General features: G+C 41.2%; 1 protein-coding gene across 1 annotated transcript; it reads left to right on the top strand.

The window, feature by feature from the left end:
- The first annotated feature begins 8846 nt into the window (after positions 1-8846).
- LOC119478923 (scavenger receptor cysteine-rich type 1 protein M130-like) lies at positions 8847-15317 on the top strand. The gene is made up of 4 exons (XM_037754013.1): positions 8847-9116; positions 10782-10817; positions 14184-14432; positions 15220-15317. The coding sequence occupies exons 1-4, from the start codon at positions 8852-8854 to the stop codon at positions 15315-15317; spliced, it is 648 nt and encodes a 215-aa protein (XP_037609941.1). The 5' UTR covers positions 8847-8851.
- Positions 15318-15581: the final 264 nt, after the last annotated feature.

The raw sequence follows: 15581 nt of genomic DNA, 5'->3' as shown, positions 1-15581 counted from the left end.
TGATAGTGGACAAATATTCTGCTTTATGCAAATGTATGTATATATTTATTATTGGAAATCAATTAACAACACAAAACAATGACAGATATTGTCCAGAAACCCTCACAGGTACTGCATTTAGCATAAAAAATATGCTCAAATCATAACATGGCAAACTGCAGCCCAACAGGCAACAACAGCTGTCAGTGTGTCAGTGTGCTGACTTGACTATGACTTGCCCCCAAACTGCATGTGATTATCATAAAGTGGGCATGTCTGTAAAGGGGAGACTCGTGGGTACCCAGAGAACCTATTTTCATTCACATATCTGGAGGTCAGAGGTCAAGGGACAACCTAAAAATCACAAGTCGTGTTAATGCATTAAAGACATTAGTGGCATTAAAACATATTTGCCTTAACACATTAACTTTGACAGCCCTGGTTATAATCTTTCATATTTTCACCAAATCAAACCAAGTTTTTGATTCTATTTTTAGTCAGTTATTATTTCTGTAATCAATGTAGCCGTATGTGTACTCAGTAATGATCTCTCTGGGCAGTGGTTTTCATGGTTCGTGACGGAGTCCGCCATAGATTCAGACTCATGACACATTGAGAGGAAACGATGCATCACGTAACCAGTGATGCTGTTTGTAAGCTGCTCTGATTGATATCAGCCTCAATGTTTCCTGTTCACTCTCCTACAGCCGTATCTGAGTTGCATTAACTTACTGATAATGCTAAAACAACATTTCCTACTGCTGCTGCTGCTGCTTCACAGTAAAACACCTCAACCCGACAAACACAGTGGGATGTTTAATGTGAAGCAGCCACAGGAAACAGAATGTATTCATCACTGAGGTAAAAAACGGGAGAGACCTATACATAGACTTATATACATAGACATTTGTATATAGTCTATGTATATAAGTCTATGTATAGGTCTCTCCCGTTTTTTTACCAATGTGATACAGTGTTACGCACCAACAAACGACAGTAACGATGAAAATAAGGATGACTTTTATAACAGACTGCAGAGCATCCTGGAACAGATAAAGGGAAAAGACATCAGTATTCTCATGGGGGACTTCAATGCAAAGATCGGAAGAGACAACACAGGCTACGAAGAAGTAATGGGCAAGCAGGGTTTGGGAGAGATGAGTAAGAATGGAGAGAGATTTGCAGACACCTGTGCCCTGAACAACCTAGTCATAGGTGGAAGCGTCTTTCAACACAAGAGGATTCATAAAGCGACCTGGATATCACCAGATGGCGTGACAGAGAACCAGATCGACCACTTCTGTATAACCAGGAAGTTCAGGAGATCACTTCAGGACCTGCGGGTGAGGAGAGGAGCAGACATAGCATCAGATCACCACCTGCTAGTTGCCACTCTGAAGCTGAAACTGAAGAAGCACTGGATGGAAACAACAACAAAGAGACAGAAGTTCAACGTCCGCCTTTTGGAAGAGACACAGAAAAGGGAGGAGTACATGCTGACTCTGAAGAACAGATTCCAGGTATTGCAAGATCTGGGCATGGAAGAAGACATGAAAGACCAATGGGAAAAGATAAGAGAGGCCGTCACAACAACATGTCAGGAAGTAATCGGACTAAAGAAGTGCCAGCAGAAAGAGTGGATATCAGCAGAAACTCTACACAAGATAGAAGAGAGAAGACAGAAGAAGGCAGAGATTAACAACTGTCGTACAAGAACAACCAAGGCAAAAGCCCAACAAGAATACACAGAGGTCAACAGAAAGGTAAAGAAAAGTGCGAAGAAGGACAAGAGAAATTACATCGACAGCCTGGCTAAAGAACCAGAAGAGGCGGCAGCAAAGGGAAACATGAAAGAGCTGTACGACACCACCAAGAAGCTGTCCAGCAAGACCAGACAGACAGATCGACCAGTGAAAGACAAGGAAGGGAAGACGATCACAGAACTAGAGCAACAACAGGAGAGATGGGCAGAACACTTTGAAGAACTTCTGAACAGACCTACACCACCTAACCCTCCAGACATTCAACCTGCGGAGACGGATTTGCCCATCAACTGCGGAAAACCCACCAAGCTGGAAATTAAAAAGGCCATCACACAATTGAGGAACAACAAGGCAGCAGGACCAGACAACATTCCGGCAGAGGCGCTGAAGGCAGACATGGACACCTCCGTAGAGATGCTGCACCCACTGTTTCAGAAGATCTGGGAGAAGGAGGAAGTACCAACAGACTGGCAAGAGGGCTATCTGGTCAAGCTCCCCAAGAAAGGAGACCTGAGCAAATGCTCTAACTACAGAGGAATCATGCTTCTCTCAGTGCCAGGAAAGATATTCAACAGAATTCTCCTGGAACGAATAAAGAAAGCTGTGGACCCACTGCTAAGAGACCAGCAAGCAGGCTTTCGGCAGAATAGATCATGCGTGGACCAGATCGCAACTCTCCGCATCATAGTTGAACAGTCATTGGAATGGAATTCTCCGCTATACATCAACTTCATAGACTATGAGAAGGCATTTGACAGCATTGACAGAAGCATCCTCTGGAAACTACTTCGATACCATGGCATTCCAGAAAAAATGGTCAACATAATCAGGAACTCTTACGCAGGGATGACCTGCAGAGTTATCCATGGAGGACAGCTCACCAGAAGCTTCCAAGTGAAGACCGGCGTCAGGCAAGGCTGTCTACTGTCCCCTTTCCTCTTCCTCACGGTTATCGATTGGATAATGAAGACCACAACAGCACAGAGGAGAAACGGGATCCAGTGGACACTCACAACACAGCTAGACGACTTAGATTTTGCTGATGACCTGGCTTTGCTGTCTCACAGCCGACAACAGATGCAAGAAAAGACAACAATACTGGCAGACACATCATCACAAATAGGTCTCAACATCCATAAAGGAAAAAGTAAAGTCCTCAAGGTCAACACAACCAGTGAAGACTCAGTGACCTTGGAGGGAACAGCACTGGAAGAAGTAGAAGCCTTTACATACCTCGGTAGTGTCATCAATAAACAGGGCGGAACGGATGCAGATGTCAGAGCCAGAATCGGCAAGGCAAGGGCTTCATTCATACAACTAAAGAACATCTGGAGCTCCAAAGAAATCAGCCGGCGGACAAAGCTCAGACTCTTCAACTCCAACATTAAACCAATACTCCTCTATGGTTCAGAGACGTGGAGGACAACAAAGACCACAACAACAAAAGTACAAACATTCATAAACAACTGCCTGAGGCGCATCTTAAACATCCACTGGCCGGATACCATCAGTAACAATGATCTTTGGCAAAGAACAGGTCAAAAACCTGTTGAAGAAGAGATCAGGAGAAGGAGATGGGGATGGATTGGCCATACACTCCGGAAACCCGGTACCAGCATCACCAGGCAGGCCCTTAGATGGAACCCACAAGGCAAAAGAAGGAGAGGCCGGCCCAAGAACACCTGGCGCAGGGACCTTGACACGGACATCACACAGAGCGGGCTGACATGGAAACAACTGGAGAGGAAAGCCCAGGACAAAAGACTCTGGCGGACTGTGGTCAACGGCCTATGCTCCACAAAGGAGCGAAAGGCTTTGAAAATTGAATGAAATTTGTATATAGACATATATAAAGAGAGACATATATACATAGACATATATATACACAGACATATATACATAGAAATGTATATACATAGACATACATGTATATATAGACATACAAACATAGAAATGTATACATAGACATATATACATAGAGATGTATATATAGACATATATACATAGACATGTATACATAGAGATGTATATATAGACATGTATACATACATATATAATACATGTATACATATATATATATATATATATATACATATACATACACATGTATAATACATGTATACATGCACATGTATACATATACATATATACTGTATTACATACACATTTATACATAGACATGTATAAATAGACATTTATACATATACATAGAAATATATACATATACACAGACATAGACATGTATACATAGACATGTATACATGTCTATGTTTAGACACGTGTTTGTCACAAACTGGCTCAGGGAATGTGACAAAAACAGAGTCCAGGCAAGATTATATGTAAAACTAAACAATTTATTAAACTAAGGTTAACATAAAATGAACAATGCAGTGTGTAGATCAGTAATGTCATCAAATGAATGTAGTGCATGGATGTGTGGCATATGTTCAGTGGAGATGTTGAAGGTGCAGAACCAAACAAAGGGAATGTTTGGTGGATGTGGCTGCAGGAAGAGAGAGAGACAGTGAGCACATGGGGCAGCTTTTATAGCCTGGAAGGCCCAGGTGAACTCAATCAAGCTGACGACCCTCCCTCATCAGCCAACTGCCTGCTGAGGTTGACCAGAGCAGCCTGCTAGACAGGGGGAGGAGCGTCACAATAGACATATATACTGTTTACATAGACATGTATACATAGACATGTATACATAGAAATGTATACATACATGTAGACATGTATATACATAGACACATAGATACATAGGAATGTATACATAGACATATATATACATATACATATTTACATAGACATACATTTATATACGCCACATTGACTCCTGGATTGTCCAACAACGTGGGAGCTATATTGGACCTCGCCAGACTGGCCTGTAACCCTATACAAGTGAACGGAGGAGCTGGATCAGCGGTCTGTCCTTTGATATGGTGGATTCAATCAATTATTAGGTCATTATTAAAAACTGGCACTATCATATCACATTTTCCTTTAAGCACTTTTTCACATTATCAACTGTTCAAGTTAACGTTACGTCTTTACAAAACGTCTGCTTCTGTAACATCAGATAAGAGCTAACTAACGTTTGTTATTGTTAGCTAATCGATATAAGCTAATGTTGGCTTAGTGATGTTTATATCTAACATGACATCTTGTTTAAAACATTAAATGTACGATATGTATTAAAAAAGTTGTAATAAAAGTAATAAAACTGATGGCATGTCATGGTTAACAATTACGTCATTAGATTATTTAGTTTTTGTAATTGCTGTATTATCACCATTATTTCAATTAATTCAGATCATAACTGTACTTATGGTCCTTGGGAGATAAGGTGTCCAATTCAGATACCTTAACATGGGGTCCAAAGCTCCAAGTGGACACTCAAAAGCTTTCCTTTCGGGGCCCGTCTCGGGGTCCAAAAATCAGGGAAAGGCCTCTAAATTAACTCATTTTACAATGATCAAGGGGACTGAAAACTGGAGCACTGGCCCTTTTCCCCGCGGAGTTATGATATTTCAAAGTTTTCTCAATTTTCTGCACTCTCAGTGTAACCCTTCATCTGTCCACCAGATGGCAGGCTCTTTGGGTATTGCCATTGGACGGGATTGCCCAATGGCAATACCTTAATCGCTCGGGTATTGCCATTGGACACCGCCCACCATCCTGACAACATTTGTCCACTTCACATCCCTTACTGCTGTGTCTTGGGTATGCCAAGTGAACAGAGGATATATCTTCAAAAGGCCTTGCGTTAGGAGGCTTAAAATTCATCAGTTACACCCTTTCCCATAGATGAATAAATGCTGCAAAAATGAAGATCGAAAAAAGTTGACGTTTTCCATACTGCAGCTTTAATGTAAAAACATTAAGAAAAGAGAAACTTCACAACTTTGTGCTGGAATGTACTAGGATGCTCAGACTTTGGCTGTGATACCCTCTCACACACACAAATGGATGTTGTGAAAATGAAGCAGATTGGAACAAGGGCATGTTTGCCACACTTGAAATTATTTCCAAGTTTTTGCTCGTAGTGTCTAAACTGGTTCCCAAGAGTTTTAGCTCCTTTGGTCATCCTTTAGATCAAATGAGGGAAGTGAGGGATAATTTCCAGGCCAGGCGTCCAATAGTAATACCTTCCCTTTCAAATTTTAAAAGAATACTTTGGCCTTTTTAAGAAGGTTCTCAGGGGTTAAGAGACACCAAAATCAAACATATTCATCACTCAACTATGTGGTTTAAGTGTCCTGAGTTTCAAGTTGTTTCGGCTTCAGAAAAGTACAAAAACACACTTCTCAAAACATGACCAAAACAGTAGGCCTCAACCAGTAGGGAAATGCAAAAAACATTTAAAACTTGGCGAAATTAGGCAAAATAAGGCACAGTTTCTTATTAATTATGTCATACACATTCAAAGTGACTTGTATTTTATCAAGTTGTCTAATTTGATCCACATTTGGAGGTTGAGAAGGCCTCCTTTGGGCCGAGTATAGGTCAGAATATGAGCCTAATTGCAGAATATGATATCAAAACCTGCTCTGATTTACCTGCAGACACTGTGGCCTCGAACGGCACAGAGTGACAAACTAGTGACCAAACCTTGCTCCTGAGCAGCTATAGAGCTCAAATTTGCTGCCAGGACTCTTTGTTGACAGGAGAAAGGGTCCCTAGAATTTAGAAGCTCTGGACACCTTAGAAAGAAAGTTACTGCACACCCAATTTTTCCACCAAAATTCTCAAATTTCTTACCGCTATTGCTCGGGCACCAGAGGACCTACAAGGCCCCAAATGTGGAGCAGCAATAGTTCGTGGGGTCAAGATTAAGCACCTTAAATTTGGTGGTTCTAGGTGCTCTGCAAAAAAATGACTCCATCTTCACACCTCTAAAGGGTGTTAGTGGCGTCAAGTCTAAGACCCCTTGATGGGAGGAGGAAAGTTTTTTTCTAGAGCTTCTGGGGTGCGGAAACTGAAATATGTTGATCTCCACTCATTCTAGAGCAATCCTGTGGTGGTTGCACATCTCTATGTATTTTGTACACTCTGGGGGAAGATGTCCATTTGAAATTACAAATGAATGGGGGTTGAAAGTTACGGAAAATCCCATTATAAAGTATTTGTAATGGACAGTCATATTTCAGCTAAAATAGCTTTAAGTGATGTGAAATTTATAGGGGCACCTAAAATTGACCGTCTAATCCAGAATCCTGTGTTTCAGGCTTCTATCTCCCCTCCACGGCTACTTCCTTACAGGGTCATTGTAGTAATACAGATCCAAGGCTAGTTGATTCAGGAGGTCGCAGAGATCACATCATGCCATTTTGGAGTCAAAATTCATTGCAGAATTGAAAATATGGCCTTAATTGGTTAAATGTCAAAAAAGGTCAACCTGTCCACTGGCAATACATTAACATTGACATTTTCAGGGTTTATATTTCCAAAACTGAAATTTTGGGACATTCAATCCTGGAGGCAGAGCTTCCCGTGTGCCAAGTTTGAAGTAAATCAGAGAAATTTGATAAAATGGCTCAAAACACTCTGAGGACCAGTAATCCAATTCCAAGTGGCTACAATTGGTCGAGGTATTGCCATTGGACAAGGTCCACTTGGCATACCTGCGGTAAGGTATGTGAAGTGGACAAATCAAGTCCACGTCAAATACCTTTCTGCAGGGCCTCGGGTATGCTGAGTGGACAGAGGCCATATCTACAAAGTGCCTTGGGCAAGGAGGCTGAAAGCTACAGGGCTAGTTCCTGGAGGCCTAGGCACCAACATAGTCAAAGTCCAGCTCCCCAACCATAAATATGTTAACAATATAGCCTTTGTCCAATTAGCATAACGACTCGTTGAAATCGGTTGTGAAATATAGTTATACTTATAGTGCTTTTTATCCAGAAAAACAGCAGCTCCCCCGTTCACTTGTATAGGGTTACAGGCCAGTCTTGCCAGGTCCTTTATGGCACCCATGTTGACGTATTGCCGCAACGGGCTGAAGCGTCTGATGCGGCGTCTATGTATATATTTCTATGGGAGATTTCATGACTTGCTGGGTCCCTACTCTGCCTCTGTTTGGCTATGGCATTCCAGGCGTCGGCTAAACGCTAACATTAGCCTAGCTATAATGCTAACCAGCGCAATGAACTAGAAGGGCCCGAATACTGGCAGTTTTAAAATTGGCGAATCAAAGTTAATTACAACTACAACTTCTGTGTCCGTCACGTCATTTGGCCGATTTTTAAAGTTTTTTTTCTACAAAAGAACCTAGATATTGCTACTGATGAACAATACACACCAAGTCAAAGTTGTGACAAGCATTACTGTGTGATTAGTTGAAAAATCCCACAAAATACCAGTTTTGCAGTGTTATTCTGTGCACAATTTATTTTTGAAATTGGCAAATTTCTGAGAAATAAAAAGGCAGCTGGCCATAAATAACAAATCAGTCATATAACAGGCAGCATTTTTATTTTTTTTATAACTTGACCTTGAAGTCACTGGGAATTGAGAAATACTAAACACTTTTTATTATAATGTGTTTATTTGCAAGTTTAGCATGAATAAATGTTACCTTTTGCCTTTGTGTTTACATTCTTTGATATAACTTTTTTAAATATAAAAACTCCATAATCTTATACACACTTTATTCTGCTTTCAATGATATAATTTACCATACCGCCTTTATTAGTGCACAACGGACTGGAGTAGATCCTGAGCACCGCCATGTACTGAATGCAGAATCGATTTTGAACCGAATCGTGACCCCAAGAATTGAAATCAAATTGTGAAATACTGAAAGATTCACTCCCATATTGTTCTGCATACTGCTGACTAAATGAACGATTCAATTTGCAGACTGTAAACACAGAAGTATAATCAAGCAAGACGTATCACATGACTGACGGCTGGGCCGGTCTCAAGGCATCCCCGCCAGCGGCTCCGTCACATCTCCAAAAATGTACTTAAAACAATAAATATTTGTGTATTTCTACAGGACTTCAGGCTGAAGAAAATCACAACTCAACAGGTAAATAAAAAAAGAAAAATAAAGAAATAAAGTCAAGTCTCAGTTTGATTTTTTCTTAAATTCACTTATTTTACTGATGACTTTCTGTTCAGAGTCCGTCAGGTTGGTAGGAGGAGACAGTCGCTGTGCAGGAACACTGGAGCTGAAACATCAGGGAGACTGGAGACCAGTGGGTGACTATTACTGTACCCTGAAGGCAGCAGCTGCTGCCTGCAGAGAGTTGGACTGTGGCTCTGCTGTTTCTGTAGAACAGAGAGAGGAGTCCTCATCCAGATCTGTGTGGGACATCTGGTCTGACTGTGTTCAGTCTGGATCTGTTCTGAGGGAGTGTGCAAAACCAGGTTCCTCCTACTCCATACTGGCTCTCACCTGCTCAGGTAAGCCCATCAGTGACATCATCTGTGACATCATTTATGACAGTAATGTACCCAGGTTGACACATACATGCAGCAGCTAGAATCCCAGCAGACTGTCTCCAGCAGCCATGATGGAGTCTGTTGATCTGCTGCCACCGGTGTCACACACCGATTACATTACGTCTCCACCGTCCCCACCGTCCCCACCATCCCCACCGTCCCCACCCTCGTCATGCTTTTTTTGCAGAAATAAAACCCATTTAGTTCATTTTCTCGTATCAGCGGCATTTTATCAATAGATAGTCGGATGACGGACGCTACAATCTGAAAGTGAATGCATCTGCTCCGAAAGGAGTCAGCTCAGAGTAGCAGGAGTCAGATTTCACACACGGGACGAGAGAGAGTTGACAGACAAGACGATGGCGGAGGATTTGGTGTTGAAGCGAAAAGCAAACGCGCCTATTTGGCAATATTTCAGATTTAAACCCAAATACTATGAGGGAACCAAAACGTTATTGAGGTAATCGCCGCGAGGACAGAGCGTTCACAGCCGGCGCCAGGTAGACCTCTACAGCCCCTCAGCAAAAGCTCTACTGGAGAGGCAACACCGCCACCCAACGGTAAAGATTAGAGTCAGTGCGCTACATATGTTGACCATCATCTTTTCTTGTAAAATGTCCGGTGTAATCGGTAACACCTGTGTTGTCATAAGTTTATTAACCGGTGGGAACATTTCCTCATCGTCACATCACTAATATGAAACATACATGTCTGCTGCTTCAGGAGTCCCCTTGGCCAACCAGCAACCAGCCTGAAAGGACTCCTTCTTCAGTTTGACAGCTTTCTGATGATGAACTCATGTTGGAACTGTTCTGAGTCCAGTTTGAATCACTGAATTGTTGTATCATGACATCTTTTTATTTAGTGTCTGGTGTCTTTTATCTCTCTCTATTGTATCTTATATCATCTATCCAGACTCTGTCAGGCTGGTGAATGGGACTAATCTGTGCTCAGGGAGACTGGAGGTGAAGCTTCACCAGTCTCACCATTCTAACCAATCGTAGTCCTCAGTGTGTGAAGCTGACTTTGACCAGCAGGATGCAGAGGTGGTCTGTAGGGAGCTCGGCTGTGGGGCTCCTTCAGTCCTCCAGGGGGCGCTCTATGGAGACGTGGAGGCTTCAATGTGGACCAAAGAGTTCCAGTGTGGAGGAAATGAGTCTGCTCTCCTGGACTGTAGAAGCTCAGGCTCAGATAGAAACACCTGCTCACCTGGCAAAGCTGTTGGACTCACCTGCTCAGGTAGAAGAGAAGCTGCAGCTCTGATCTGGTTCATTTCTGTTCTAATAAAACTCACTTTATTCTTTTACTGATGACTCTCTTGTTTCTGTTCAGAGCCTGATGATGTCAGGTTGGTGGGAAGAGACAGTCGCTGTGCAGGAACACTGGAGGTGAAACATCAGGGAGACTGGAGACCAGCGGAAGGATTTAACTCTGACTGGACCCTGAAGGAAGCAGCTGCTGTCTGCAGAGAGTTGGACTGTGGCTCTGCTGTTTCTGTAGAAAAGAGAGAGGAGTCATACAGATCTGTGTGGTGGATCAGGTCTGACTGTGTTCAGTCTGGATCTGTTCTGAGGGAGTGTATAAGATCAGGTTCCTCTGACTACATCCTGGATCTCACCTGCTCAGGTGAGCCCATCAGTGACATCATCAGTGACATCATCTATGACAGTAATGTTTCCAGTATGTTCCTTCCTTCGGTGGTTTCCATTGGACTGAACTGTAAAGTTATCCAGGACAATGACATCCTAAAGTGTAGAGAAGTGTATGGAGAACTGTTTTAACATTTAATATCTCAGCTTGACTATCCAGAATTAACATTAGAGATATCTACAACTACACTTTGACTAGTCGTAATTACATTGTGACTAGTCAGAGTTCTTATTCCAGATATCTAGAACGTCATTGTGACTAGTCACAATGACAGTTAGAGATATCTGTAGTTCAGTTCTAACTATCCTATATAACAGTTACCGATATCTATAACCTCATTATGACTAGACAGAGTTGTTGTCATGACGTTGCTCATCAAGGCTTCCCATTGGATATCGTCCCAACAAAGCATCTGAACAGTGTCAGCAGAAGCTTTTGCTAACTTGGGTAGTTCGGAAAAGTGTGAAAGATATTGACAGATTCTTCCCGGATCAATAACTCATCAGAGAAACATAGTTAAAACACCAACGAGGGCTCTTTCCAACCGTAGTGAGGTAGACAACGAGCTACAAGCTCATTTTAATCACAACGAGCCTTTAGTCCTCTGAGCTGGACACATTACATTGGTCTCTATGTGCAGCCGGCTGCGAGACGAGTGGTTGGGGACCGCTGTGGATCAGATAGAAAATGACTTGAAATAGAAAGAGCTCATCATCAAGGAATCTGTGGCCAACGAGAGCTTTGTTCACTAGAGAGTTGTGGTAGAAATTTACAGCCTATTGTAGATTTATTGTCTCCAGACACACTTTATAAACTCATACGGCATTCACCTAATCACAACTCTAATTCTAGATATCTGTAATTATATTTAGACTATCCCTAACTCCAGTTAGATAAATCTACATACTCATTCTGAATAGTCTACATTTAATTTTAGATATCTAAAAAGGACAATGTAGATATCTACAACTGAGGGGAATTAAAGATATCTTGAACTGGAATTATGACATGTCAGAATTAAATTGTAGATATCTGAAACTGGAATTATGACTAGTCATAATTCAGTTGTGGATATCTGTAATGAGAAACCCCATACACATGAATGGCAAAGTAGTTTGAATCGTACTAGTCAAAATGTAATTACAGATATTTAGAATTAGAGTTATGACTAGTCTAAATGTAATTACAGATATCTAGAATTAGAGTTATGACTAGGCTAAACAACGTTGCAGATATCTCTAATGAATCTCCTGTCTATCTATTAAATGTTTAAATAGCTTGCCATAGAAGTGGGCTTGTTTCTGAAAGCTTCAAACTCTCCACAGACTGCTGAGCTTCACCTGACATGACACACCTGTCTGTGTGGAGGCCTTTCCCATTTCACAGTTTCTACATCCTCCATTCCTTTCCTCGCCTCCTCTCCTTGCGTCTTAGTCCCACCCACGAGAGATGCGAGCCAAGGAGGCGAGGAAGAGAGGAGTTGAAGCAACAGGCTTTTAACAAAATGAGACCTCGGAGCCTCGGAGCTGTCATTTTAAAGCCACACCGGTTTAAATATGACGTGTGGCACATTGTTATTTTAACTAAATTCTATATTCACCCACCAGCAGCTCATTTAATATAAATGTTCCCTTTAAATAAGAAGGCTGGATTTATTATATTATATTAGGGCTGTGTATTGGCAAGAATCTGGCGATACAATACGTATCATGATACAGGGGTTACCATTCAGTATTTCGTGATATATTATGATACTGTAATCAAGGCCATATAGTGTAATTCTTTTAAATTTAATTTTAGGAAAACTGTCATGGTATAAAGAACACAACACCATATGCATGAAATCTGAGTAAAAAAAGTTACTTTTTTAAGCAATTTACATAACAAAATATACCAAAAACATGAAATGCACACAAAAGAAGACAACTTTACCATGGCTAAATAATAACATACGTAAACTTGTGAAAAAACAAGTGCTGGAATTACGCAAAGCAAAAGCTTCATATTATACACGACTTATAGGAAACGCAGCAATGCATCCCTCTGGAAATACTTCAACAATTTAACCAACAAATCCCACGTTGGAAAAGAATTAAGGAACTGAAAATAAATGACACGATTGCCACAGATAATGCCACCATAGCGCATGAATTTAACACATAATTTATAAAATCAGTAGAAGAACTGACCCAAAATTTAGATTTGTCAGCTATAAATAATAATTCCGTAGCCATGGAATCACCAGATTCCTTTCGTATCCATGAGGTCGATGAAGCAAAAATTGCAGAAGTTATTAAGAAATTATCAAATTCTAAGGCAAAAGACATCTGGATACTTGTTTCATTAAGAAATACACCTGTGACTCATCTCATTAACTTATCAATTAGGACCAGCAAATCCCCAAATAAATGGAAAAAGGCATCATTACACCTTCACGTCATTAAAGCAGGGAATCGTGATCTGACATAGTATCGCCCTATTTCTATTCTTCCTGTCCTGTCAAAGGTACTTGAGAGGGTTGTGGCAGCACAGCTAGCTGACCACCTAGAGACCAATCAACTACTTCACCCACAACAGTTTGGTTTTAGACCAAAATATTCCACAGAAACTGCAAAATGTTATTTTATTGAAAATATAAAGCACTCATTGCACATTACATTATTTACTAATTCTATGCTAAAATATCATCCAATGGTTAAAATAGGGCCCTGAGGCTTCAGAAGAGGCTGTGTGCTGCTCTTCATCGGAGGTGGAAAACCTAAACTAATAGAAGACACTTCTGATCAGCATTGTGACTGATTGTCTCCACAGATGTAACCTGGTAGCTGATGTCTTGATTCAGGGAGGTTTTTAAGACATTTAAAACCAGTTATAAATCGAATTCCTATGTCTTGGTCCTGTCCCTCCCTAACTACATATTGTGAATCTGTATATAATACACTCTTTCAGTTGGCTTAGTGCCCCGTTTTGAAATGCCGCTCCAAATGGACCTTCTTTCGTAAAGCCATGCTCACATTGCAGATAATACAGACAGAGTTAGAATATGAGGAAACAAAAAGATAATCCTGCTCCCAGTCTGAATATAAATTATATGGTTTTGATCTTTTAGATATTGATATTTATGTTTTGAGCTGACTTAACGAATCGATGGCATGGACCGCTCTAAAATTCTCCAGTTTGTCACTGTCAATGAGCAGTGAAAAGATGTGTCCTGATGATGAACTCATGTTGGAACTGTTCTGAGTCCTGTTTGAATCACTGAATTGTTGTTTCATGACATCTTTTTATTTAGTGTCTGGTGTCTTTTATCTCTCTCTATTTTATCTTCTATCATCTCTCCAGACTCTGTCAGGCTGGTGAATGGGACTAGTCTGTGCTCAGGCAGACTGGAGGTGAAGTCTCACCATTCTAACCAGTCGTGGTCCTCAGTGTGTGAAGCTGACTTTGACCAGCAGGATGCAGAGGTGGTCTGTAGGGAGCTCGGCTGTGGGGCCCTTTCAGTCCTCCAGGGGGCGCTCTATGGAGATGTGGAGGCTCCACTGTGGAACAAAGAGTTCCAGTGTGGAGGAACTGAGTCTTTTCTCCTGGACTGTAGAAGCTCAGATTCAGATAGAAACACCTGCTCACCTGGCAAATCTGTTGGACTCACCTGCTCAGGTAGAAGAGAAGCTGCAGTTCAGGGGTCTCATTTATAAAACAGTGCGTAGGATCCAAACTAAAAATATATGAGCGCACAAAAGCCGAAAATGGTGTGCGCCAGAAAAAATCAGACTTATTACACTGTGCGTACGCACACTTGCAGGCAATGTTCCCTTTATAAATCACAGTCCACCTGGAAATGTGCGCACGTGGATCCGCCTCATATTCCGCCTTCTACACGCCCACATTCAGCCATAAATGGTCGATGCAAAGCACCTCATGAATGTTTCTGTATATATATATAGTATATGTATATATATTTATACAGAGATATACAGAGATCGAGGTGCTTGTAGGTGAGGAGATCCCTGAACACTCGTTCCCTCCTCATTCTTTCATTTATAGTCCTCGCAGTGAGAGCGCATCCACCATGCAGCATGTTACGAGTGTCACTGCAGTGTTTATATGTTTACAGAAATCAGACTTATCGATTCACAACTTGCCAAAATGATCATGACAATCAGAAATATCCCCCCACCCTGGATATTATCTGTAAAAGGAAGTTTGATAGGTGAACACAATTTATTTATTTATGTAAGTTGTTATGGTGAACTTGTCCTGCATTATGATTAGGACTGATAATGATAATGAGGATATGAAGAGTAACGATTGTGGGAGAGCTGTCACTGGTTTTATTTCCTCACTTTGTTAATTTACACAATCCATACTGTGCGTGCAGGTGGTGAAGATGTGCCGGGTGGAGGTGACTGGAGGAAGCAGAGTGTGTATGAGAGCCACCACGGTGGTGCACCGGGTGGTGCACTGGAGACAGTCTGATACTGTAGTTGCATCTGATAGCTGTTTTCATTTAGTTTATGTATACTGTATCTGTCCCTATCTAATATATGAATAAATAAATAAATAAATTAGTCATATCATGTTCACTGTAGCGATTTTACACAAAACAGCTTAATGAAAAATAATATCGTACTTGTTGATATCTGCACACTATTAGAAGATATTAAAACTATTGGCGCTCTATAACGTGTGATACGAAGTGAAGTTAAATGTGTGAGAGGCATCATATATGTATAATGGCTC

Source organism: Sebastes umbrosus, chromosome 2 (assembly GCF_015220745.1).
Source record: "Sebastes umbrosus isolate fSebUmb1 chromosome 2, fSebUmb1.pri, whole genome shotgun sequence".
NCBI classification, from domain to species: Eukaryota; Metazoa; Chordata; class Actinopteri; order Perciformes; family Sebastidae; genus Sebastes; species Sebastes umbrosus.
Note: the sequence above shows the minus strand (reverse complement) of the source record. Positions and strands in the feature narration are given on the sequence as shown.

What these genes read in the sequence shown, in the direction of transcription:
- LOC119478923 (XM_037754013.1), top strand. Translation starts at nt 8,852, where the DNA reads ATGACTTTCTGTTCAGAGTCCGTCAGGTTGGTAGGAGGAGACAGTCGC. An exon ending in GAGGGAGTGTGCAAAACCAG is followed by an intron (nt 9,117 to 10,781) that starts GTTCCTCCTACT and finishes GTATAAGATCAG; the next exon opens with GTTCCTCTGACTACATCCTG. An exon ending in CCTGGATCTCACCTGCTCAG is followed by an intron (nt 10,818 to 14,183) that starts GTGAGCCCATCA and finishes TCATCTCTCCAG; the next exon opens with ACTCTGTCAGGCTGGTGAAT.